Below are 27,212 nucleotides of genomic sequence, written 5' to 3'. Positions count from 1 at the left end.
GGCCGGGGTGGCCGCTTGATGGGTGCAGCAGGTGACGTAGCCTTCCTTCTCGGACCAATTGATCTAGGTGATTCCACAGACTCCTGCAGTCCTCAGTAGTATGCCCGTGGTCTTGATGATATTGGCAGTACAGGTTCTGATTACGATTGGCAAGGTCTCCAGCCATCTTTCCCGGCCATCTGAAATAGGGTTCATCCCTTATTTTCTCCAATACTTGTTGTACTGGCTCTCTGAATACGGTATTCACTGTTTGCGGGGTGCTCTGCCCAGCCTGTCGCGGAAAATCTCTCCTCGGCTGACCAGGATTGTGACGTTCCATTCTGAAGTCATTTGTCTTAAAGGGGACGACCTTTTCCTTGCCCTTCCCTTGCAGCTGATCCTCCTCCACTCTTTTGTACTTGTCGATCCTATCCATCAGCTGTTGGACGTCAGTGGCTGGTTTCCCGGTGAGGGATTTCCTTAAGCCATGCGCGGTGGGGAGGCCACTTGTGAACGTGCTGATGGCAATGTTATCATGGTTGTCATCTAAATCGTTATACACCTCCCAATACCTATCCGAATACGCTTTCAGGGTTTCTCCTTCATGCATGGACATGGACAGCAGCGAACTGAGAGGTCGAGGGACTCTAGTGTTTGTAATGAAACGGGAGCAAAAAGCTTGGGTGAGCTGCTTGTAGGAGCCCACGGAGTTTGTCTTCAGGTTGTTGAACCATCTCATCGCCATCGATCCCAAGCTTGAAGGGAAGATTTTGCACATCAGGGCCTCGTTTTGCGAGTAAATTGCCATCTTTTGATTAAACTGACTCACGTGCTCCACCGGGTCTGCTTTGCCGTGATAAATGGCGAACGCCGGTTGGTTGAAGCGTCTTGGCATCTTAGCCCCTTCGATTCTATTCGTGAAGGGTGATCTTGAAACCTGGTCCAACGCCTTCTTCATGGCGTCGCTCCCCGAACCTTTGCTGGGTGGGCTCTCATACTTCCGTACCGGGCGAGGTTCCTTTACGTAAGAAAAGGTCTCGCTTGGGGGGGTCCTTGACCTTCGTCTGTAGCTTATATCCTCCGCATTAGAAGACTCACCTGAGTCAGAGGGAGATCGTCTTCGTTGTACACGTCGTAACTTCCTTTTTAAGTCATCTATCTCCCGCTGCATGGCCTGGTGACTATTTCGCCTCTGAGACACATGACTTCCTGTCTGAGTGTGACTCTGGCTAGTCCGGGTGGTATGCGCACTCCCCTCACGATTCCCCCTGCCGCCTGGGTTGGTTGGATTATTCTGTCTCTGGGACTCGGCGGGTTGTGTTCGTTGGGAGTTGGCTTGGTGAGGATCCTCCTGGTGCGGATCTAGTTCTTCCATGCTCGACTGTTGCACTAGCTGATGCCCTAGCTCTTCCCACAGACGGCGCCAATTGTGGTTGCACGATTTTCCTGGCCCAACTTCTGTTGATCAGGCCTTGGCCCAAAGCACAACCCACAATAAATACTTGTAGAGAATGGGTTAAAGAGCTTGGCCTCAGTGAAACTAACAAATCTGATGCATGTAGTGTACTGTTTGCAGAGAGAAATAAGAACGTAAAGAAGGATTCTTCAAGTCTGGTTTTATTTCTTTTGTTCCTCTTACAATTCTGCCGTCCCTCCTTTGAGGGACTTCATTACATTATATATTTCTTCCCTTTTCATCCCAGCCTTACACCTGTTAGTCATCCAAGCATCCACTTGAGCACCTGTCCCATCAGACGCCCTCATCAGACCTTTTGTGAGTTACAGAGGCCAAGGCGGTACTGTTCAGGGGTCTTTTCCTCATTAATGCGGCCAAGAGAGTGGTTGGGGCGCAATTAATGTGGTGGTAGCCTTCCGTGAGATATTTTGAATTTAATTTGTTTTTTATGTTGGGGAAGGTGAGCTGAAATGGCTGAGCAGAGTTTCTCGTCTGGGCTTCGTGATGTCCGAGGAGGAGTTACTCCTCGGACAGGTTTCCTTGACGCTATCGGGGTTGAACAGCGCTTCATATGAGGCTTTTCGTTGGACAGGACGCTCCTCGGACGGGCCTGAGCTTGGAATAGCCCATCATTTTTGGGCCGGGCCCCACACTTTTTTTTACAGTAAATTTCACAATTGTGAAAATGGTTAACTATGAAGGGTGAACAACTTACATCGATGAATCCACTACTTTATTTCCTTCACAACTCACAGTTCAATATTTTAACAATTGTAAAATTTATTGTAAAAAAATTGTGTTTGTATGACAATTCAATTAGTAGGTTCCATAGTTTACTTTTGTAGATTGATTTTTTTTTTAAATTTATTTTAAGCAATCAAATTATGTCTAAATTTTATGTATTTAAATTAATTTCTCACTTTGATTGTTAGTAACTATGATTGATTATTTTTGTTTCTTTGTTTTAATAATATGAAATATATACTTGTAGTTACAATTGTCTATTTATGTTGTTATTATTATCAATTAATATTTTTAGATTAGTTTTGTTTTTAGTATTGTTTTTCAATCTTGCCCTCCTAAACTGAAATCCAAACTCTGCCACTATCATTACATGTCCTATTTTTTATCAAAGAGAGAACCCTACTCCATTGTTGGGGAAATTAAATTTGATTTTTCAAATGAAATTATGGTGTAAAGAATAGAGACTAAATATATAACTTATCCTAAAATTGATTAAAATAACTTACTTTGGATGGAAATTGTGGGGCCCAACATTCTATGGGCCCAGCTCGCAAGCTTATGGGGAATCCACAGGTCACCAAATTAAAGGAGGCCAAGGCCCAAGCCCAAAAATAGTGAGCCCAATGTGGTTCAAGGGTACGTCCGAGGACCGCTCAGTCCTCGGAAAGCCCAGAACCCCATTGACAAGAATGGGATACAGGCAGACTTGAAAGATCAGAAAATATCTCACGAAAATAGTCTTTAAATATCCTTCATTGACATGACATCGCCCCAGACAGAGCCGGATTTTTAGGCTTTATGGATCATCTCCCACAAATCAGGGATTAGACTGATGGGACAGATATCTGCCCTGGAAAGATCGACCCTACACATGGACGAAGGACAACGAACGTAGGCTAGTATAAAAGAGAATGATATGTGACCAAAGGGGGGGGGGGGGCTCGAAAAAAGGAACTGGATGAGAGGGAATGTCTGAAGAGTATACGCTGGACATCACCTAAAAAACCCGCCGACGGGCAATCGGGGACAACTCCACCGCTCCTCGGACAGTATCCGAGGAGCCATATCCTCCTCAATACAAGGTCGGAGGGCTTGAATATTCAGCCCAAAGCTTTATCTCATGTTGGTTCATCTAAAGTCAGGCCCAAAATGCCATCCTGTGATCCTACGCTGGCTTTTTAACCCCACTCTCTACAAATATTATTGTGAGGGACCTTCCGTGTGCGAGCCCAACATCGTCGCTGGGCCGTTACAGATTTTGTGTCCTTACAATTGGCGCCGTCTGTGGGAAAGGCTTGTGCGTTGGCACGGGTGGTGCATGAGTCAGCTCTCCAATAACCGGAGATTCACGAGTTTTTCCCATCTCCAGCGACGTACAGTTACTGCTCCGCCATAAGCCTCTGCTGGGGGCTACGCCTTACACTGCCAACGGAGCGGACAGCTCTAGGGGCTTGCGGCCTCGAACCTGCTCCTCCCTCCCTGGCCTAGGGGCTGACCTTCGAAAGATAAATCAATATAGAGAAGGGTGGTGCATGAGTCAGCTCTCTAATAACCGGAGATTCACGAGTTTTTCCCATCTCCAGCGACGTACAGTTACTGCTCCGCCATAAGCCTCTGCTGGGGGCTACGCCTTACACTGCCAACGGAGCGGACAGCTCTAAGGGCTTGCGGCCTCGAACCTGCTCCTCCCTCCCTGGCCTAGGGGCTGACCTTCGAAAGATAAATCAATATAGAGAAGGGTGGTGCATGAGTCAGCTCTCCAATAACCGGAGATTCACGAGTTTTTCCCATCTCCAGCGACGTACAGTTACTGCTCCGCCATAAGCCTCTGCTGGGGGCTACGCCTTACACTGCCAACGGAGCGGACAGCTCTAGGGGCTTGCGGCCTCGAACCTGCTCCTCCCTCCCTGGCCTAGGGGCTGACCTTCGAAAGATAAATCAATATAGAGAAAAGACACCAAGGCCTTGCATGGTCCTCGGACCCAAGCCTATGGGGAAGCCAAGTACAAAGATGAAGACATCTTAAAAGTAATGGACAGAACCAAGGCCTTGCATGGTCCTCGGACCCAAGCCTATGGGGAAACCAAGTACAAAGATGAAGACATCTTAAAAGTAATGGACAGAACCAAGGCCTTGCATGGTCCTCGGACCCAAGCCTATGGGGAAACCAAGTACAAAGATGAAGACATCTTAAAAGTAATGGACAGAACCAAGGCCTTGCATGGTCCTCGGACCCAAGCCTATGGGGAAACCAAGTACAAAGATGAAGACATCTTAAAAGTAATGGACAGAACCAAGGCCTTGCATGGTCCTCGGACCCAAGCCTATGGGGAAACCAAGTACAAAGATGAAGACATCTTAAAAGTAATGGACAGAACCAAGGCCTTGCATGGTCCTCGGACCCAAGCCTATGGGGAAACCAAGTACAAAGATGAAGACATCTTAAAAGTAATGGACAGAGCCAAGGCCTTGCTTGGTCCTCGGACCCAAGCCTATGGGGAAACCAAGTACAAAGATGAAGACATCTTAAAAGTAATGGACAGAACCAAGGCCTTGCAGGGTCCTCGGACCCAAGCCTATGGGGAAACCAAGTACAAAGATGAAGACATCACCGGAACCCCCTATATCCCAGTCGATGGCTCAGATGGATTGCTTAGAAATCATCAGCCTTGGACGATATTCACGCGCTTATCACAGAATATCCCACTGATATCTCGGTTAGTTTTCTTAAGTTTCATTTATTATGAATCATCAATGTAATGCCTGGTATGGTCGATAAATTGGAGTTAGTTGAATTATGCTTCAAGTCATACGGCTCTAAGTACTCTTGAAGAAACGCACACATAGGGCACACCCATTCAAGAAACAGTGTTGTCAAAGAAACAGTGCTCAAAACAAGTAAAGAAATTTCCATTCTTATCATGAAGAAGAGATAGTACAGTGTACAAGGAAAAACTGGAATCAGCCTACGTCGAAGCCTACTACATAAGCAAGAAAAAGAAAAATACAAGAAAGCTGTAGAAAGCCGAGGAGGTATGTCGGAGGAGAGGTTGGCTACAGCCCCGAGACCTTATTCTTCCCCCGCATCTTTGCCTGCCCATGACTCAGGCAGCCAAAGAGACCCAACTTGAACCTGACACCGTTGAAGAAAAGGTGTAGGGAGTTGGAGGTGGTGGGGCTTTCTCTAAATATACGCCTACCGCAAAGCAGAGGCGCTGATGGGGAAGAACCTTTCTTCTGCCGCACCAAAACTCTGGCAAGGACAGAACCTGCTTCGGATTTTGACTAAAAGAGGGGAAAGTTCCTTTCCCTCTCGGTGGAGATGGAGTACTCCCTTGAACTTGTGCTTCCTGTGCCCATACCTTACTGTTATAAACCTCATGAAGACACGGCGCTTCTGCGGTGGAGGAAGTTCTTTCTTCCTAACCCTCGTTTTCAACATGTTATGCCAAGAAAGGAGGACTCCGGATATGGAAGGCGTGATGTAAGAGAAAACCAAAAGGAGGGGTGTATATATATATAAAGCACCCTTTTCTTCCTCCTATTTATTTAAAAAGACAAGATGATGGCAGTCAACTCACGCGGCGTCCCAAGGAGCACTACAGACAAAGTAGTCTTGGCTCAACTTCCAACGTCAACTGCAGCCAAAGAGATTCAAAGAGCCTCGTAAAGGCGCGCCTCGATCCTTGGGGCGTCAGAGAAGTACTGCATGGCCAGAGGTTGCAGAAATATCCCTTAATTTGCGGGTCCATTGAATTCGCGGCCCAGGCCCGCTTTGCGTGAAGGCCCAGGGACACCCTGTTCGGCACCTCGAGAAATGCTCAGGTTAAAAGGGAAAACCAAGTACTGACGCAGACGTTGGTCCTGGACAGAACCTAAGGCTTGCATGGTCCTCGGACTCAAGCTAAAAAGGGAAAACCAAGTACTGATGCAGACATTGGTTTGGACAGAACCTAAGGCTTGCATGGTCCTCGGACTCAAGTTAAAAGGGAAAACCAAGTACTGATGCAGACGTTGGTCCTGGACAGAACCTAAGGCTTGCATGGTCCTCGGACTCAAGTTAAAAGGGAAAACCAAGTACTGATGCAGACGTTGGTCCTGGACAGAACCTAAGGCTTGCAGGGTCCTCGGAATCAAGTTAAAAGGGAAAACCAAGTACTGATGCAGACATTGGTCTTGGACAGAACCTAAGGCTTGCATGGTCCTCGGACTCAAGTTAAAAGGGAAAACCAAGTACTGATGCAGACGTTGGTCCTGGACAGAACCTAAGGCTTGCAGGGTCCTCGGAATCAAGTTAAAAGGGAAAACCAAGTACTAATGCAGACATTGGTCTCGGACAGAACCTAAGGCTTGCATGGTCCTCGGACTCAAGCTAAAAAGGGAAAACCTAGTACCAATAAAGACCCAAGTCTCGGACTCAAGCCTAAGGGGAAAAGTTAAGTACATGGGATAAAACGCATAAGTCTAGAACAAAACCCAGGTTTTACAAAGTCCTCGGACTCAGGCTCATTGGGAGATCAACTGCCCGAATGAAGAAATTTCTCGGCTTCAATACTGGAAAGGGTTAAGTCTCGCGCATCATGAAGATAGCAGAACAACCTAATGATCGTCAACCAAAGGAGGCCATTCATCCGATTGGTAACACATCCTCGGATAGCTACTTCTTACATCTTATCGAAGCATTTAACACACATCACGGCCAATTTTAAGATAAGTCTCATTCCTTACTGGTCGGATTGCCATGTTGAATAATATTTTTGTTAGAGTTATCGTGACGTCTTTTTAGGAACGATTACTTTGACCTTAGTTATTATTGATTCAAATGCTATACTACTGTGCCGAACAGCGCTTTCACATTTGTTAAAACATATAGCCAAGACATACGAAATAGAATAACAATCATTTTTATTAATATGAAAAACTGTTACAACATACAAGGAAGGGCTTAAACAAGCCTATACAAAAAATTGAACTACTAAAACAGTAACAACAACCGTAACATAACTAAGTAAACCACCAAGTGTCTTCTGAATTCGCCTTCAAAGTCTCTCTGAAATCTCTGCCTCAGTACTGCTCATATCAGGAGAAGAACCTTATACAAAAATAATGAAGGACAAGGAAGAAGAATTGGAACACATGGAAGCACTTCAGCAAGCTCTTGTTGCTGAAAAAAGCAAGGGAAAAAGAAGATGGAGGACATGAGCGGGAAGGAGGAGAAGAAGAGGGAAGCAATGAAAAGAAAGTAAAAGGAGCAAAAGAGGGAGAATGGGAGCCTTATTAGGTATGCTCATGAGAGAGCGGATGGAGATGACAAGGGATGTTTTCGACTCAGTCACACCAGAAATGGGGTGTGACGAGTCCCTGCTTCGGATTTTGGCTAAAAGAATGGGGAGGCAAATCTTAAGCCTCCGCCACCCTTGCCCCGACCGAGCCATCTCGAGTTTTGTAGGGACATGGCGTTTCTGGGAAAGGAAGGGTTTGTTCATGGCGGATGATTATGAGATAAGTATTATTGAATAGGGAGTAACCGGATGGAGGAAATGGATTCTGGGAAGAACGTAAAGGATTCGGATATGAAAGGGTCACCTTCTGTCTTCTCTCTTTATATAGGGGACGAGGAAGAGGGTATAAGACACATTCAAATCCTCAAGGAAATCCAGAGTAGGACGCGCCGTTTCGTTCTCCCACACCATCAGTAACCGTTGCATCTGGAAGGTCTCGTAAATGGTAAGAGATTAAAGGCACGTTGCAGATAACCACGCGGCATAACGGCCACGTACGTAAATCCAGGAAAAACGGCTCGTAGACCGGCGCATCCCTCGTGGAGGTGAAGAGTCATCAACGTTGATCAAGGGCCAAATTAAATGAGCCGCAGTCAAGGCTCGGTATTACCAAAACCCACCTCTCCAACCCAGACGTTGGACAGCAGGGTTTTGAGGGGCTATTGTGGGGCCCAACATTCTATGGGCCCAGCTCGCAAGCTTATGGGGAATCCACAGGTCACCAAATTAAAGGAGGCCAAGGCCCAAGCCCAAAAATAGTGAGCCCAATGTGGTTCAAGGGTACGTCCGAGGACCGCTCAGTCCTCGGAAAGCCCAGAACCCCATTGACAAGAATGGGATACAGGCAGACTTGAAAGATCAGAAAATATCTCACGAAAATAGTCTTTAAATATCCTTCATTGACATGACATCGCCCCAGACAGAGCCGGATTTTTAGGCTTTATGGATCATCTCCCACAAATCAGGGATTAGACTGATGGGACAGATATCTGCCCTGGAAAGATCGACCCTACACGTGGACGAAGGACAACGAACGTAGGCTAGTATAAAAGAGAATGATATGTGACCAAAGGGGGGGGGGGCTCGAAAAAAGGAACTGGATGAGAGGGAATGTCTGAAGAGTATACGCTGGACATCACCTAAAAAACCCGCCGACGGGCAATCCAGGACAACTCCACCGCTCCTCGGACAGTATCCGAGGAGCCATATCCTCCTCAATACAAGGTCGGAGGGCCTGAATATTCAGCCCAAAACTTTATCTCATGTTGGTTCATCTAAAGTCAGGCCCAAAATGCCATCCTGTGATCCTACGCTGGCTTTTTAACCCCACTCTCTACAAATATTATTGTGAGGGACCTTCCGTGTGCGAGCCCAACATCGTCGCTGGGCCGTTACAGATTTTGTGTCCTTACAGAAATTTATTACTAAAGTTTAAGGAACTTTTAAATATATATCTCTTCAATTAAAAGTCTAAATCTAATTGAAATTCTTGTAACGATTAAGTTTCTTTTCATCATATATGTTGTTTCAATTTTTTGCGGGATTGTATAATGAATTCTAACCTTTTTTCCTTTTCTTTTCTTTTTTCATGTATTAGTTGTATATAAAAATGGGTTAATTACTGTTTATTGTTTGTTAAGCCCTCTATTGTATGACCTTGAGAAGCTTTCTTTTCATCGCTCTGTTATGGTTTATTGGTTGTCATTCCTTTGGATCATCTTCCTTGACCATGTCCATGCCCTTAACCTCTATGGCTTTTCTCATGTCATCTTTTCTTATTCAAGATGTGCTTAAACTGTAGTACTTGCTCCAAAAGCACGCACTTATTGTTAAGCCTTACTTCATAGGCTTATAAAATTTTCATGACCTAATCAATAATAAGTGATTTCAAGTCTTTTGATTCCTTAATTGCCAAAACAATATGGTCAAATTTGGAAGCTCATGACTGGAGGATTTTGTCCACCACGAGTATCATCGAAGTTTTAACAATATCTTTTTAATTGATTCGCAACAACCAACATCCTTGAAAAACAGTCCAAATCTAACTTGGATTAATTCTTTCATGTGTGAAGCTTTAAACTCACTTCTCAGTGTTTGAGAGAACATGAACTTTTTTTTTCATCTTATCAACATCAAGGAGAGAGTTTCTAAAAATTTCCCATGATTGTTTTGGATAAAGTGGTTTCATCTAATCCCAGATAAATTCAGGCTAGAGCTTGTTGATATATATATATATATATATACACTTTTTTTTTAGTATTTGGCAAGACTTTTATTATGACATAAGAGTCAAATTTACTTTCCCTAACAATAGAGTAAGATTCCCCACCACCATTATATTTGTGCGTGTGATTAATTAGTGTGATTAATTAGTACACTACCGTCTGGATCATTCACAAATTCCCTCACTTAAATCTCTAATCTTTTTTTTCATTGGGGCCAACATGGTATAGTGTACTTGAAGCCATATAGGATTACCAAGTCAAGAAAAAGTGTTAGTCACACTTGCGCTCTACCCCCAAAAGGACTAAACTAGTTACAATTAAAATCCAGATCAACATAATATATCTTCACTATTAAATTTAAGAATCAAAAAATGTTACATAACACACACTGAATCACACTCAATCGATAATCATTTAAGAACAGTCTCTTTTTATAGGGCTGGAAAACAAAAATTGCAATGCCCATATACATAACCTATTTACACCAAAGTAACAGCTCAAAACCTATTTATCAGCTGGTTTAGGGCTTTCGAAGCACAAGATTGTACTACCACTACAACTGATAATTAGGGATATACATATAATATATGCACAATATTCTACATTCGATTTGATTGACTTAATAAAGATCAGGTGCTAATTCCTTCACCAGTGCTTGATTTCGACGTGTTCAGGCCAGCTACATGGAACTGAGATGTGTAAGTGTTGGATGCACCTTCAGAAAGAGGTGGCTCATTCAGAAATGCCCAAGTACTCCTTGTCCACCTGCAATCACAGCAAAAATAAGAATGTTTATACGCATGAGGAGGAGGACAAGAAGAAAAAAAATGCTAATTATATTCTTTAATTTATTGGAGTTTGAATCAAATTTAATTTGTAATCTATATAATTGTAATTATACAAACCTAATATCAATATCCTCTAAAATTTCTTAAGATGCCTTTAAAAGATTTCAACCTTTTTTTCTTTTTTTTGCTGGGTAAGTGTTTATGCAAGGGATAGAACCCCTGAGTTGGTAGATCATTGGGAGATCGGGTACCACCTGGGCTAGAAGGCCCCATGGTGGTAAAAGATTTCAACCTTATGATTTATCATTCAAATTTGAAACATGCTTCATCTCAATTTTTTATTTCTTTATAAATTAAAAAAAAAAAAAAAATCTAACTTCCATTTTAAAATAAAAACTCCACATATTGAAACCCAATTAAAAATGTTAGATTAATGATTAAATTAATTAAATTTAATTAAAACTTTTGGGAGTAAATAGTCCAATTAGTAAGACAAAATCTGGATCAACACATCATTAAAATGTTACATTAATGATTAAAATAAATAAATTTAATTAAAAATTTTGGAAACAAATAGTAATGTACAACAGTTAAATGATTAAATTTATTATTTCATTAAAATTTTGGTATATAATGGTACTTTATCACACTATCCAAGCAAGTGATCTTCGAATCTTGTCTACCCTTCACCTTTCATTAAGAAAAAATAAAAATCATATACAATTATTCAGACAAAAAATCTAAAAAATACAACAATCTCGTTACATTCTGAACCCTCTAATAGTTCGTTTGGATTTGGATTGAGAGAGATTGAAAGAGAGGGAACAGAGTAAAGTAAATTTAGCACAAAATTAACTTATTTTTAGCTAACTCTACTCTACTCTTCTCATTCCCTCATCCATCCAAACCGGGAGTAAATTGATACACTATAAGGAAATACAATAGATCTCAAGTAGATGATATTTGATGATATATTTAGGCATTTTGGGAGCTTAAAAGAAAGTTTTTAAAACTCAAAACATCATTTTGCAACAGCAACTCTTTATAGTTTTTTTTTTTTTTTTTTTTTTTTTTTTTCAAACAGTCATTTTAAACTCAAAATATAGTTTCACAACAACCTATACAAACAGACCTAAAGCAGATAAAGTGTGGCTTTTTAATTCAATATCATTTAGGCAGAATTCAATCATTCATACTCAACTTAAACTACAGCAAATGGCAATTTCCCCATATCAAAGAGTGCAGCTACTTAAGCTCAGAGCTATTGTATATTGGTGTTACTTAAAGGGTTAAACAAGGTTTAATTTTACTTACCAGTCATTTTTCTTGATCATTTTCTCCAAGCTTGCTTCAGTTTTGAAGGCCTCCCTTCTATTGGCCAAAGGCGCTGAGTTCGACCTCTCGAACTTTTTCCCAGAGCCTCCAAATGCGCTTTCCTGTCACATTCATTTTGAGAATTTGTGTATCATCAACTACAAATTATAAAGCATGAAAAAGAAAGAAAGCAAATATAGGAAAAGGCTTTTCTCATGCGTTTATTTATGAGAGAGATAAACACACCTGAGTACTACTACCCGATGGACTAGACAGGATGTCACTACCATGTTCTTCCTCTGCTTTCTTCTTTGCTTTCCAGTAAGAAGAAATCTCTTCTTTAGTTAATGACAAATTCCTTTTGTATGCCTCTGAAAAATTCACTTATCATAAACAACAAGTTTTTCAAAAGACTCTTGAAAAATAAAATTCTAAGCGACATTTTTTTATTGTAATTTGAGCAACATAACACTACCGACATGGTAAAATATACCAATAAATATTACAAATTTGAATTTATTGTGATAATAAATGTAATTATTCCATTTCAAAACATAATAAGTAAAGACGATGTAATAAAATTTGTAATACCTTTTGCGTTAGAAGAAATAAGGTAAAAAGATTGTGAAACATGTTATCTTCATATACTTATTTAAAATAATTAAAAAAAAAAAAAAAAAAAAAAAAACAATACGGAAATTTTGTCAAATAAGATTAATTTGGACAAGGTTTTTATCCAAAAAAAGAAGAAGAATAATTTGGACAAGGTTAGTGAGATTACCTGACTTTGGATCTTGGTAGGGCGAGTCCCATCCTGCCATTAAAGAACCCATTTGCTCAAAGATCACTCAACTAAAATTGCTTGAATCAGAGAGATGTATTTATATATAGCTAGCATGTATCTTTCTAGAATAATTGGGAGATATCTTTATATATAAGCTGCTGTTAGTGCTAGTGGCGAGGTCTAATCATTTACTGCTTTGTTCTTATCCCCAATCACTTTTTTTATTAGGAAAGAGGATAAAACTATGGCCCAATTTTTGACTTTATCCTAAAGTTTGGGCTAAGGATAACAATGACAGGCTACAATAACCTTTTGTACATGAATGATCACTTAGCCCACAGATTAGATTTACATGCAAGGTGGCATGATGCGATGGTACTGATGTATCAGGAGTCAGCTTAACGCGGCGGACACCGTCGTGTCAAAGATTTTACTCGTTCCAATCGATCTACCAGCCCACAGATTCATGCCGACAAATGCTAAGAACACGACAAATTTTTACCTCAAATTGAGTGATTTCGTTGTTGTTCTAGCGTTATTGTTTACATGCGAAATACTTTGCATTATCATCTATTCGTTTACTAAATTTAGATAATAAATTGGTGCCAGTCGATCTTTCTCCAAATGTTGTTGACCTAATAAATTTAATTCACTCATTGTGTGATTTGAGGAATACAAATCCTGTTATTTGAGAAACTTATCCTAAGAATTTTGGAAGGTACATGATAGCTCAAACCTTTCAATTTTTTAGTTTTGTATAGTAAAATTTGTAATGACTTTTGTAAAGACTTAATTTGTAACGACTCCAAGATGGTATTGGGTTCGTACGTTAAAGGCCAAAACAATATAATTTGTAGAGTGTGGGCTTGAAAATGTAGGCCTTGGTCATCGGACGATAGTTAGTCATGGTACTCATGGTGGATGCATAGAGGTGAGCTAAGGCTATCCGTGGATCTTGCCCATAAAACGTAATGTTCATATTCTTCCTTTCCCTATTTTGGGTCTCTGGTTTCCGACCTCCTCTTTTTGGCGCATAAGCCTTCACATTATATAGCCCTTCTCGGTTGATCCTGACCCTCCATCTGTTGATCAGGCAGGTACCGACTCGAGTACTTGTCCCATCAGCCGCCTCCCCCCACTCTCTGTTAGTTGTAATAACCGAAACCACACTGTTCATGAGTCTTTTCCCATTAATATGGTTAGGACGTTTGTGGGCGCATTTAATGCGAAGGTGACATCTTTACCTTGAACCACCCCCACTCCGTACCCCCACGTGAGTCTCATTCTACTCGCCTCCTCTTCTGGGGGCACTTTGGAGGCTGCCTTTGACGACATGTCGCTCTTCCCTTTGAAGTCTTGGGATGTCGAGGACAGGGTCATCCTCGGCTGCATCTCTAAGCTATTTGGTCTTTCACCACTTGTCCTCGGCAACTACTCTCCTCGGCACGGGCCCTGAGTCCTAATGGAAAGTGGGCCGAGTCATAAGTTCTCTGACCCCACAATAGCCCCTCAAAATCCTGTTGTCCGGATCCTCGGCCGGATAGGAGGGTTTTGATGACATCAGGCCTCTGTCAAAGATTGTCAATCCTTGTCACCTATTGGTTCCTGAGACTCTTCGTCTGCCCGAGACACGTTCCTGGAGCCTTTGGAAGGTGAAATGTGTCCTCATTAAATGCGGGCGGCTCTGTGCTTCTCACGTTCAACGGCGCGATGGTGATCTAACGGTGGAGATTTCCTTGCCTTTATGGGCGGGAAAATTCGTGCAGTTACTTTCAATGGGAGGTATAAATGATTTTTGGAACTGCTTTGTCTCTTCACTTTTGCACTTAAGAGTTCTAGTGCATATATCCTGGGTTCATCCAAACTTTCATCCAAATTCAAGTCTATCTCCAACACAAAAAGCCTGTCCGAGGCACCTTTCCTCTTTTCTGTAAGTTCTCTGCCTTCACTAACTCGTGCTTTTTCTTTTCTGAGTTTATTTTTCTCTTGTTCCTCTCCTTCTCCCGTCATCCACTGAGTTTGTTTAGTAACTCTTAGAGATGGTTAAATTGAGATTGAGAAAATTGGTTGATACTAAAGAGGCGATGGAAAAGTTCATCGTCGATTATAGGATTCCCCCCAACGTGAGTTTGAGGCACTGTAAGATGGGGGAGTGGCATCTTCTGAGAAGGACGGGCGAGGTGGTAATTCTCATTCTCGCCTTCGTAGAGGAGGGTATGAGAATCCCCATGGGACTAGTAATGAAGAGTTACCTTAGGCATTTCCGATTAGCTCCCACCCAGTGCGCTGCCAATATGTTTAGGATTCTGGATTGTATGGATGCCTTAAACGAAAAAATGAGGCTAAGAATAACCCCCATAATGACGTAAATTGGTGCTACAATCTCCAAAATTTGAAGGGAAAATCCTACTACATGAAGACGAGAGACGATAGGGTTCGGCTAATCCAGTGCCTCCCCGACTCCAACAAAGGGTTGAATAAGGACTTTCTTATTGTATCCGGGGAATGGCATGATGGCCTTCCATGCCCGATGGTGGAGGGAGAACCAGGTGGGGTATAGAGAGTAGAAGGGTGTCAATCCTTTGCGCCGTTTTAATTTGATATGGTTCGGTTACTAACCATGTACATGTCTTTTTTTGCAGATCCAAACGCCTTTCACCGACACTTTCATCTGGTTAACCGGGTTGATTTGGATACTGTTCTTTAAGCGGCAGTTTTTGTAAATGACGAGGATGGTCAAGTCAGAGCCGCTCACAAAATCTTAGGGTATGCTCCCCTTCAGAAGTCCTTTACTGACCTAAAGCACGTGATCAGCGCTAACCGTCCTCGGCATCCAAAAATTATCGTAGTCGAACAAGGGTTTTTGATCTCCGAAAGATCTTCTATCCCAAAGGGCATCCCATTGGTGAGCTCTTCATCGTCTCATCACACAGCGGAGGACGAAGGTAATTTGGGTCTGTCCGAGGAGGGTTTTGGGGCATTTGACCACGCCAACCCATCCGAGGATCCTTCTGGTGATTTAGGTGACCCAGACTTGTCTGAAGCGGAACTGTTGTCAGTGGGAACATCCTCCCGAGCCGAGATGGGTCTTAAGAGAAAGCCCCCAACCAACCTGTTCGACCTCATTGAGGGCCAGCCGGGAAAGGGAGCACAGAGAAAACCGCAATCCAATGCTCCACGGGGAGCCATTGCTGGAAACCGCGTCCATGAGGGACCTTAGAGACGATGATGGCGGTTATGTGGCCGACGCATTAAGGAGAACTATGCTGCTTCCTACTGATATGGAAGAGTTAAAGAACATGAGGATGCAGGAGGTTTTCCTTAGCGTGAAGAGGTACCTGGGTATGGTAAAACTCTTGAAACCTAAGGCTCTATCAATTCTGGCTCCCAGATTTTCATTCAAAATACACTTGTCTCAATTGGTAGGCTATCCAGGCCACCTATAGGATGGAGGAAGAAGTTAAGGGGCAGAGTAAGGCCGCTGAGGCTGAACGCACCAAACGCATAGATGCTGCGCGGACCCTCAAAGTTTCCGAGGCTAACCTCACGAAGGCTAAGGAGGACTTAAGGGAGGCTGCCCGAGACAGGGATAGTGCCTTGGCAGGTTTAACTGGTGCCCAAAAACAGGCCGAGGAACAGACAATGCGCCTACTTGCTGCCGAGGATCAATTGCAGATTGCTAAGGAGCAGATTAGCGATTTGAAAAAGCAACTGATCGAGGCAAATAATGCTAAGGGCATGGCGGAATTTGCCAAGGACGAAACCATGAAGGCCAAGTAGGAGGTTGAGTTTGCCAGAACTGAGGCCGAAATGGCTAGGGACAAGGCCGAGGAGGAGGGTTACGAGGCAGGGATGGCTAAAAACCAGGCCTCCCTTAAAACTCAAATTCTTGGAGTATGCAGGCTATACTGCTCCCAGGTTTGGGAAGAGGCCTTAAAACGAGCTGGGGTGGAAGCTTCGTCTGACTTGTGGAAGGCGGAGAGCATATTTTATCCTCCCGCCATCCGTGAGACCGCCTCCGCTAGCTCCGAGATTATGAGCGATCCACACGAGGCAGGGGCTGCTCAGTCAGAAGCTGCACAGATCATCGTCCCTCCTGGTGAGTCGACTGAAGGAGGAGAGTCTCATGCTGCGACAGAAGCACCTGGAGGTCTGAATCTCGAGATGCCTTAGAAGGTCGTCCCATCTACAGTCAGTGTCCAGATCTCCTGTGCCGAGAAACCAGCCATCTTTGTTCAGCCCCTTCAGGCCATTTCCCTTACTAATGTCCTCCAGGGCACCGAGGCTGATCCTGCCAAGCCTTCCCAAGAAGGGGATGTTTCCTAGGGCTCCGAGGCTAATCCCGATCAACCTTCCCAGGATGTGGCCCAAACGAAATCAAAGAAGTAAAAAGCACTGGCCAACCTTTGTATTTGTTTCTAATTTAATTATTTAACTAGTTTCCCTTTTGTTTTGAAAACTTTATAGTAGGTTTGAGTCCGAGGACCATGCAATACCTTGGTTCTGTCCAAAACTTAGATATTTCTTTAAGTAGTTGGTTTTCCCCATAGGTTTAAGTCCGAGGACCATGCAATACCTTAGTTCTGTCAAAAACTTAGATTTCTTTTAAGTAGTTGGTTTCCCCATAGGTTTGAGTCCGAGTACCATGTAATACCTTGGTTCTATCCAAAACTTAGATATTTCTTTAAGTTTTGGGGGATTAGCCTCTTGGCCAAGGTGTGGGACGTTGATCTGACGTTGGAAGCCCCTAGAACCGTCCACGCTACTGACGTTTCGAAGCGTAGCCCCTAACAACGGGCTGCTGGAAGTGATGGAGGGACTTTCTCGATCCACCGCCTTTGCCAGCGCACAAGCCTTCCCCACAGACGGCGCCAATTGTAAGGACTTAATTTGTAACGACCCCAAGATGGTATTGGGTTCGTACGTTAAAGGCCCAAATAATATAATTTGTAGAGCGTGGTCTTAAAAGGCTAGGCCTTGGTCACCGGACGATGATTAGTCATGGTACTCATGGTGGACGCATAGAGGTGAGCTAAGGCTATCCGTGGATCTTGCCCATAAAACTTAATGTTCATATTCTTCCTTTCCCTATTTTGGGTCTCTGGTTTCCGGCCTCCTCTTTTCGGCGCATAAGCCTTCACATTATATAGCCCTTCTCGGTTGATCCTGACCCTCCATCTGTTGATCAGGTAGGTACCTACTCGAGTACCTGTCCCATCAGCCGCCTCCCCCCACTCTCTGTTAGTTGCAATAACTGAAACCACACTGTTCAGGAGTCTTTTCCCATTAATATGGCTAGGATGTTTGTGGGCGCATTTAATGCAGAGGTGACGTCTTTACCTTGAACCACCCACACTCCGTACCCCCACGTGAGTCCCATTCTAGTCGCCTCTTCTTCTGGGGGCGCTTTCGAGGTCGCCTTTGACGACATGTCGCTCTTCCCTTTGAAGTCTTGGGATACCGAGGACAGGGTCATCCTCGACTGCATCTCTAGGCTATTTGGTCTTTCACCACTTGTCCTCGGTAACTACTCTCCTCGGCACGGGTCCTGGGTCCTAATGGAAAGTGGGCCGGGTCATAAGTTCTCTGGCCCCACAACTTTAATATTGCAATTTTTTTTTTTTTTTTGGGTTGCATGAACAAATTAATAATGCATTTATCCATTGAATGTACTCCTAATTTGTTGTCAACTTGTTTTCCTTTCCAAGAAAGGACCCACTAGTTGGTGGAATTCAAAGTTAGTGTAATCACAAGGGCATTGGCTTTTTATTATTATTATTATTATTATTATTTTTGGGAGAAATCCAAGGGGGCAAGGTTTAATTATGGATTTTAACTGGCGGTGGTTTAGGACCTATTTGGTAAGTTATTTCAAGCAATATTTAGAGTATTTTAAACACACTAACACACTTTTTAACACACTTTTTCATCCACACATATATCAAAAACACACAAACAACATTATTCAAACTATTTTATCAAACACCCTTTAGAAACTTATCCTAAGAATTTTGGAAGGTACAACCATGATGGCTCAAACCCTCCAATTTTTTTAGTCTTGTATAGTAAAATTTGTAATAATTTTAACATTGTATTTTATTTATTTATTTATTTTTTGGACTATATGAACAAATTAATAATGAATTGATCCATTGAATGTACTCCTAATTTGTTGTCAACTTGTTTTCCTTTCCAAGAAAGGACCCACTAGTAGGTGGAATTCAAAGTTAGTGTAATCACGAGGGCAATGGCTTTTTTCTTTTATTTTTTGGAGAAATTCAAGAGGGCAAGGTTTAATTATGGATTTTAGCTGACGGTGATTTAGAAAAAAAAAATTTCTTAAAATTAATAACATTTTCTTGGGTTTTAATTAATTTAAAGGCAAAATTTAAGTACAGTATTTAGATACTGTTTTTTAAGTTTGTCTCTTAAAATTCAGCCATGTGACTTTTTTTTCTTTTTTCTCATGGGATGAAAGTATATTTTTAGTTAAGTAGTCACATGATTGAATTTTAAGAAGGAAACCTAAGAAACAGTAACTAAGGTATTGTATTTAAGTTTTATTCTTGCGTTTGGGTGGAGATTAAAAATTAAAATTATTTCACTATTCAATTTAATTTTTCTACTATTCATGAGCTTCATTACACTTTTTGACACTATTTATGGACCTCACTATACTATTTCAATTAACTTTTACCTTTATCTACAGTACTTTCAGCACTAATTTTTCAATTTCAACAAAATAAGCGGTATTTAAACACACCCTTAATTTAATTAGTAAAAACTCTTGTAATCAACACTTGGAGTCAAATCTTTATAATAATAAAAAATGAAACTCATTAATGTATTAATTAAAGATTAGAGATTCAAAACAATCATCTCGTTAATGTATTAATTAAAGACTAGAGATACAAAACATTCATCTTGTAAGTTACGTCATATAATATTCATTGATCGAAATATCCCGTTTATTTTGTGTGACATAGACATTTTTTATTTTATTTTATAATTTGGAATAGAAATTTATTTTGAATTTGAATTTGGTAAGGATGGAGTATAAAACTTATGTTTTACACCATTTAATAAGAGATTGTTACATCAGTATTTTACGTAAAATTTAATATATCCTACCATACCTAATAATATCTCAATAAATTCTCAATTTGGTTAGATTTAGTATGGATTTTAGAATTAATTGGGTGTAGTTGTACTTATTCTTAAATATGTGATAAGATGATGTAACATGGGATTGTAGGGGTAAAGTATGAGTTTTACACCACATCCTTATAGAATTTAATATTTTTACTTTTAGCCTAATTTAAGTGGGGGAGCTTGTGTCCAGTGACCAATGCCACTAAACACATTGCGATGCGGATACTTGTTCAACCCATTTAAATGTATGTGAAGTTTCTTTTTAGAGATTTGAAATCCTAAGGAGTTGTTTGGTTTTTGTGTTTACATCACCCATAACTCAAAATATGTGGGTCCTACAGCTGAGAAGTCTGTTTGGCATTGTTTCCAGTTTTTGTTTTCATCACTCAATTCTCTGATTTTTTAGTAATGAGTTATGGAAACTGAAAACACATTTTAAGTGTTTTCAATTTCCAAAACTCAATTTTCAATGGGTTTTCGTAATTAAACATACACTGAGGGACCTACGATCAGAGCAACAGCCTCAACTTTTGACTTCTTTGTTTTTTTTTACTGGGTTCGGTGAGTTCGGGTGATCTTCTTCTTCTTCTTTTTCCTTTTCCTTTCACACTGGTCTTCTTCTTCTTCTTCTTTTCTTTTCCCTTTCACGCTTGGTCTGGTCTGGTCTTCTTCATCTTTTTTTTTTTTTTTTCTTTTTCTTTCCTTTTGCTATTGGTGTTTATGAGTTTCGGTGTTAATCGGTTTGAGTTTCAGTGTTGAATCGGTGTGAGTTTTGGTGTTGACTCAGTTGAGTTCGATGTTGACTCAGTTTGAGTTTTGGTGTTGAATCGGTCTGAGTTCGGTGTTGAATCGGTTTGAATTTCGGTTTTGAATTGGTGGGTTACTTGTCGGTTTGGGTGTGGGTTTTTTCTGGATTTGGTGAGTGGTGGTGGTGAGCGGTGGAGGGCTTTTTTTTGGGATTTGTTGTTTGTGGTTGATGGTGATGGTGGTGGTGATGGTGAGTATTTTTTTGTGGTGGTGAGTAGCAATTCCGATTTGGATTTTGTATTTATATTTTTTGTTTGCGGATTTGTGGGTATGGATATCTGATCAATAGGCTTAACAGAAAGGTCTGACCAATTTACAGGTATGAGTCACACAAAAAAGTAGAAAAATTGAGTGATAAGAAGCTAAGTGAGGTGTGACAAATGGCTAAGTATAGAAAATTGAGATATTTTAAGCTGTGAGTGACACGATGAATGATTAAAAAAGAAAAAAAACCAAACGGTTGTTAACTCTTAGCCCTCCCAATGATCACGTAAAAAGTGCATGACAGTCTGTCACGGAACACTTATAACAAAGATATAGGAAACTGCTGTTTTACCGCAAGACGCACGTCATCATTGGGATTGTCAATTGTGGCATCAGGTGGCAGACAATATCTAGTGTCCACTGTCTAGTAGATATCCACTTATCCAGCCCAAAATTGGGGCAAGAAAACCCGAAGTCCGAAAAAGTGTAGACAGAGCGCGCTTGAATGGACCCGAATATGTTTTCGTTTTTCGATCACATGTGGGCCTGAATGTCTATTACATTCGTTTTAGGTTTGGGTTTTCCCTTACCACAAAAGTCCAGCCCATTTTCATTATATTCCAGTGAGCCCACCACTTCACTAATTCACTTATTGAAAAAAAAAAAAACCCTCAGCAGAATCCTCTAACAAATCACAAAGCAATGGTAGTTTATTTTGTTTACAAAAGAACATGATGAGCAAAGCTGTTCATCAAATTAAGTACTAGTAATCAACAAATTACAAATTAGTGTTGAATATTAATTTCCAGTATCACTATTCTTAGAAATGGAAGCAGGCGCTTTCTTGAAACTGGTTGGTGCTGGCCTAATCCAACTTTTGCCACTAATCAAGTCCATAGTCAAGAAGGGTGCTGCTTCTTGAATTGTGAGGTTGTGTGACCATTGGACCCTTCTTGATGTAATGGCTCCAGGTCCAGAACATTTGTATTGCCCATAGTAAGACGTACTGTAAAACCAAAAATGCAACAAAAATCAATTCATTGCCACCAGCACCAAATAATTAAAAAAAAAAATGTAGTTTCTTTTTTCTGGGTTGAATATAAATGTAAAAGTATTTAACAGCTGGACTTTTGTTCTACAAAGAAGCACATTCCCTAGCCCAGTTGGCCTTTTTCTTTTTCTTTTTTTTGAGTTGCTGTTGTAATTGGGATGGGCTTGTAATCATCTCGGCCCTCCGCCACTGAATTTGTGGAGTGGTAATCCGAGATGGTGCTAGGCCCAACAGCCTTTCTGGCCTTTTTTTTTTTTTTTTTTTTTAATAAATTTATCTGCTTTAAAAAAATAATAATAATGTAGATTGTTTGTCCAATTAAATTCAATTATAGTTGAATTGAGTTATAAACTATATAATTTTATTTAATTGTTTTTAAGAAAATTTATGTTGTATTGATTAATTTAAGTCACATTGTTGAATTTAATGGGATATTCTAAGGTACAACATGTAAATAATTGAATCTAAATTTTACTCATTAAAAGATTACCTTTGTTTGGATGAGTCACCCCAGTCATCCCAACCTTGGGGCAGTATGACATTTGACATGTAAGTAAAAGCAAAGACTACCCTAGAATAGGCACCCCATGGCCTTCCAAGAAGGGCAGTTTTCACGCCAGTGATCTTGCAACCCAAGAAGGTGAACCCAGTGTTCTCCGCAGGTGACTCTCTACGTTGGGCTGTGATAGCTCCAACTCCTTCCGAGAGTGAGTGCAAATGGCATTTCTGCATAAATCCAGTCACACCCGTATTTCAATGTCAGCACTATTTTACATTCATTTGACCATTAAATCAGGTCTTACATGCAAGTATGCAACAGATGGTGACCAAAAACAGATTTGAAAATCAGCCACAAGCAATGAAAAAAAGAGAGGCCTAAATGGGTACTATGCCAAATGTTATCTCTAAGTAATGTATACATGATATAAGAAAACCACTTTAAATATTAATTATCTCTAATGTGTAGATTAATATTATAATATGGTCAATCATGCTCTTAGTCCTGAAGTTTGGTACAGGTTTGATTTTGATTTTTTAAATTTAAAAAGCTTGAATTTTAGTCCCAAAATTTTAATAGGAAATAATTCTGTCCATTCATCTATTTTTCTAAATGTAACTAATAAGATACTGAGGCACCCATTTTTGAACCAATCTTATATTTAAGAGAACAAAATCAAACTGATTTGATGAACTAAATCTTAACTTTTAGATTTTTTTTTTTTTTTTTTTTTTTTTTTTTGGAGAATCAAACATTTTCGTTAAAAATATTTGACATATAGCGTGCATTAGACCTATAAATTCTAGTCTAAAACAAGCTACCTAGGTAAATTGGGTGTGTTACCTCAAAGAGAGAAGCAGCATCTCCACAAATAAAATCAGTATCTCCTTCTATGTAACAATTTTTGTAGTAGTGCCTTCCGGTATCATCAAGTAGGGTATCTTGATGGGACAGTATTCTGCAATTATAGAATGCTGCCCTATCTCCCGAAACTCTCAGTGCAACAGCTTTATTTCCTGCCCCAAATGTATTCTATATAGATCATGGTATTAAAAGTTCGTCAGTGATCCTGTATTTTTACATAGAAAATCAATAACTTTTGTGGAAATAATATTATACCTGGATTGTGACGAATCGCCCAACAAAATCAGAGGCCAAGACAGTAAATGTTGGAGACTGAAATATGTCACCACTGTCGTTCCATGTTATTATAGTTCCAGTTGTGTTTGTGCCACTTAGTGTTATGAAGGGCTTGTCCACGGGCACAACAATCTGTTCTTTGTAAATTCCTGGCTTGACCCATATAAATACAAGCTCCGAGTTATTGGATGGCACAGCATTAATGGCGTCTTGTATTTTTTTGTAGTCTCCCTTTCCAGACTGGTCAACACGTATTAGAAGGGCTGTAGTCATTTGAGTTGGGTCCTGGTTTGCTCTGGAAATAGCCATGAGAGTACATAGAGCTAGGACAAAGAAGTTGAAAACATAACCACGAGTCATCATATTGAGAAAATGGTATATATTATCACGTATAGTTTGCTATGTATTGTACTAAAAGATTGAGATAGATAATGAACTTTTTGTATGACAAGGATATGAAAAAGGAATGAAGGTGTGTGTGTTCTTTTATATGGCAAGCTGAGGTGAATGTCAACCAAGATAGGGCCGTTTTCTTGTGATGCAATAAGAATGATATCCAGTTTGAAGTAAGCGTGTTTGCGGACGCCATTTGAGGGAGAGGGATATCAGGTTGTTGCCCTAGTTCGAAGCAGGCGGCAAAGAGAGATTTCAGATTTGTGCTTGAGACAGACGAAACAAATGTTGGAAAAATGTGTGAATTTCAGCTTAGAATATTGTGTAAGAAACAATTAGACTTTCAAAGCAAAATGCACAAGGTATGTTAGAGACAAAACTATCCACAATGTTGATATAATTAATTTATTGTAATTAGAGTAACGTCATTTTCACATAAGTTCATTGTTGATACTAGTTTTATCATTCACAAGTCACAAAGGTCCATATCAATACTTAAGTAAAAGATGTGAAAATTGTTACGTACTTTTTCTTTTTCAAAGGAAAACTGTTGTGTATTTAAACTTATAAATTTAAGAATAATGCTAAAGATACAGATTATTTTATAAAATTTTTTACAAATTGCTTATGTGACCAATGATTATTGGTAAATGAAAAAGTGATATTAATAGTGGACCTAAATGAAAACCAAAAAAGGTTGTGTCTGTAACATTACTCTAAATTTAATATATTGTAATTGATGTAAAATAAAAGCAGTAATAGCAATAAAATATATGAAACCGTTATTGCACAAATTACAATTTTTTAATAAATTGTGAAAAAAATAATATGACAAGCATTGATCTGGGCAAAAGCCCTAGATAGAATGTTTTTTAGGTTAAAAAAGTGTTTGGAATAACCTTTTTTTTTCTTTTTTTCTTTTTTATATAAGATATAATTTCTACTTTAACGTAATCTAAGTGTATATCTGTGTAAAGTTCCTTCCTAGAAACTTAAACGCTAACCCTTACCTGGATGCACAGTAATGCATTTGGAATAACTTGAGATATACGGGTATGATAGGAGTATTTAATTTTAGGTTACTGGCCCATTACGCTTGCCAGCGCGAACGCAGTTCATTGGATTGGAGTAGACGACGACTCCACCGCCATGGTGACTTCACCCAGCTGGGCTGGACCCCTCCTTGAACCAAGGCACGCTACCTCATATCCGGTTGGACCCGGAATTTCCTTCTTGAGAACTTTGTGAATAATATAATGGGTGGTTCAAAAATAAGATATAAAAATAGGACCATTATATTATGGGCCAATTTTTCCCTATTGTTTCTATTCGGCCTGTCTTAACTCTAAGTTGCCTTTCAATTTAGGCCCAAATTCTGACAAATATGTTCAGCTGGTTTAAAGTAAAACTTGTCCAATCTTGTTTCAAGCTCATTAGAAAATTCTTGCAAATTTTTTTAGAAAAAGTTTTAACTTATAGCATCCACTTAAATTTTTTGTAACTTTGTATATGATGATTCATTTTGTTTGTAAAAATTGTTGTATTCGGCTTAAGCCAATTATAACTCAATTATTAATATTCAAAGCTTGAATAGTGTCTTAGATATTATTAAATTAAACTGGTAAAGCTTGTATTTAGTGTCTTTTTGCATTGGACATGCTATGATTTGGACACATATTCGCATCGTAGCTTGTTTATGCAAAAAAATACTTGAACGGGTCCTTATAAGCCTTATATAGTACATAATTTTAAAGGCATTTAAACACTCACCAAACTAATGGGGAAGTCAATGTAGATTTTCAATTTCAGGGCTCTGATTCTATGAGCAAATTTTACTTTCATGCAATGGGCAGATGAATGTACAATATGAGTTGACTTGACTATCTCATTAGTCTTGTGAAGTGGAGCCCAGATTCTAGAAGTTGATCAGGTTGGACTAGCCCATATTCTAAAAATTAAAAATTAACTTCTTCTTTTTTTACAATTTTTTATATTTTTCATAAAAGTGATATTAAATTTTTTCTAAAATAATCTATTAACAAATGGGCTAAAGTCATTAGTTAACAGGACACTTAAATCAAATAAGGTTTACATCTTAAATCAAATAAGGTGTACATCATTTCAAAGGCATTAAAACACTCACCAAACTAATGGGGGAGTCAATGTAGATTTTCAATTTCAGGGCTGTGAGCCTGTGCGCAAAGTTTACTTTTATGCAATGGGCAGATGAATGTACAATATACTTGACCTGACTTGATTTCCTCATTAATTTTTGTGAAGTGGAGCCCAGATTCCAGAAGTTGATCAGGTTGGACTAGCTGCTTAGAAGTCAAGTTTGGGCTGGGAACTTGAATGCTTTGATGCATGTCGGTCTTAAATTAATGTACGGGCCCAACAATCCAACTTTATTAACATTAAGATGTTGGGAAAAGGTTTTTTGATTTTTCGCTTTATATGAGTATATCTATCTACATCTACCACACATGTAAGGCTTTTCTGATCCAAAAAAAAAAAAAAAAAAGAGAGAGAACAATAATGTAAGGCTTTTGATTTTTCGCCTTTATTTTTCTTTTTACGTAGAATCTAGATAATGCTTTTTGCTTTCTTTTTCTTGCGGATATGAGGTTTTGGATATTTCAAGTTTGAGAGTTATACTTTGTGCGGCTCTATCACATGATACTGTGAATAACAAAATAAGAGAAAATTTGACGTGTCTTAAAGAACAAGAAAGGTGAAATAGAAAAGGCAAAACGCCCATGTGAGCAAAAGTACCATAACAGACAAAAAAGCGGAGCAAGAGAATAAAAGGTGGTCTACTTTCTCTTTGTTTCTACTTTCTATCACTAAAAAATGAGCAAGTTCAAATCGAACTGAAAAAACACCCACTTTTCTCATTACTCTGAACATGCGTGGCTGCTAATATCTCTTTAACTAGGTGGCATTGGCACCTGAATTTTATGCATGTTTGAACCCACAAAAGAGTTTTCTTTCGTCACCTACATTGCCAACATAGAAAAAGAGAACCTGTTTTTCTGTTTCAATATTCATTACAAGCCAAAAACTCTGAGAAGTGAGAACCCAGCAACCATTTTGGTTTACCTTTGGGAAATATATATATATATGTTCATGATTGATTTCACTAAAAAAAATCACGCGTGGTATCATAGTGCGTCCCAAGAGGCAATCAAATTCTCTGGCCATGAAAATTCAGACTTTCAATTACTTATTTGACATTAAAAAAACCCAAGGTGGGCTTCCATTTTAGGTCATGACCTTGTAATCTATGCTATCATAATTCATACATGTAGAAAAAGTAGGGACTCGCCAGCTTTGGCAAAATTATAGCTGGCACTGCCTCTATATGTGGCACATAAATATTCAACAATTGTGGAAA

The 27,212-nt window shown here is 39.9% G+C and overlaps 2 protein-coding genes across 2 annotated transcripts; both read right to left on the bottom strand.

Moving 5' to 3' along the window:
* Nucleotides 1-10,015: 10,015 nt before the first annotated feature.
* Nucleotides 10,016-12,735, bottom strand: LOC126712265 (uncharacterized). Its single transcript, XM_050411530.1, has 4 exons — nucleotides 12,570-12,735; nucleotides 12,035-12,159; nucleotides 11,789-11,910; nucleotides 10,016-10,451 (listed from the first exon to the last, which is right to left on the bottom strand). Exons 1-4 carry the CDS (start codon nucleotides 12,619-12,621, stop codon nucleotides 10,316-10,318), a joined length of 435 nt encoding a protein of 144 aa, XP_050267487.1. The 5' UTR covers nucleotides 12,622-12,735; the 3' UTR covers nucleotides 10,016-10,315.
* An 8,690-nt stretch (nucleotides 12,736-21,425) lies between these two features.
* LOC126712264 (putative pectinesterase 11) lies at nucleotides 21,426-23,921 on the bottom strand. The gene is made up of 4 exons (XM_050411529.1): nucleotides 23,405-23,921; nucleotides 23,129-23,317; nucleotides 22,277-22,512; nucleotides 21,426-21,741 (listed from the first exon to the last, which is right to left on the bottom strand). The coding sequence occupies exons 1-4, from the start codon at nucleotides 23,786-23,788 to the stop codon at nucleotides 21,534-21,536; spliced, it is 1,017 nt and encodes a 338-aa protein (XP_050267486.1). The 5' UTR covers nucleotides 23,789-23,921; the 3' UTR covers nucleotides 21,426-21,533.
* Between the last annotated feature and the right edge of the window lie 3,291 nt (nucleotides 23,922-27,212).

The sequence above is a fragment of the Quercus robur genome, chromosome 2 (assembly GCF_932294415.1).
Source record: "Quercus robur chromosome 2, dhQueRobu3.1, whole genome shotgun sequence".
NCBI lineage: Eukaryota > Viridiplantae > Streptophyta > Magnoliopsida > Fagales > Fagaceae > Quercus > Quercus robur.
Note: the sequence above shows the minus strand (reverse complement) of the source record. Positions and strands in the feature narration are given on the sequence as shown.

Coding starts and splice junctions, on each gene's coding strand:
- LOC126712265 (XM_050411530.1), bottom strand. CDS start 12,621: ATGGGTTCTTTAATGGCAGGATGGGACTCGCCCTACCAAGATCCAAAG. Junction 12,160..12,569: donor CTACCAAGATCCAAAGTCAG/GTAATCTCACTA, acceptor TGAATTTTTCAG/AGGCATACAAAAGGAATTTG. Junction 11,911..12,034: donor CATCGGGTAGTAGTACTCAG/GTGTGTTTATCT, acceptor TGAATGTGACAG/GAAAGCGCATTTGGAGGCTC.
- LOC126712264 (XM_050411529.1), bottom strand. CDS start 23,788: ATGATGACTCGTGGTTATGTTTTCAACTTCTTTGTCCTAGCTCTATGT. Junction 23,318..23,404: donor GGCGATTCGTCACAATCCAG/GTATAATATTAT, acceptor TGATCTATATAG/AATACATTTGGGGCAGGAAA. Junction 21,742..22,276: donor GGTGACTCATCCAAACAAAG/GTAATCTTTTAA, acceptor TTGGTTTTACAG/TACGTCTTACTATGGGCAAT.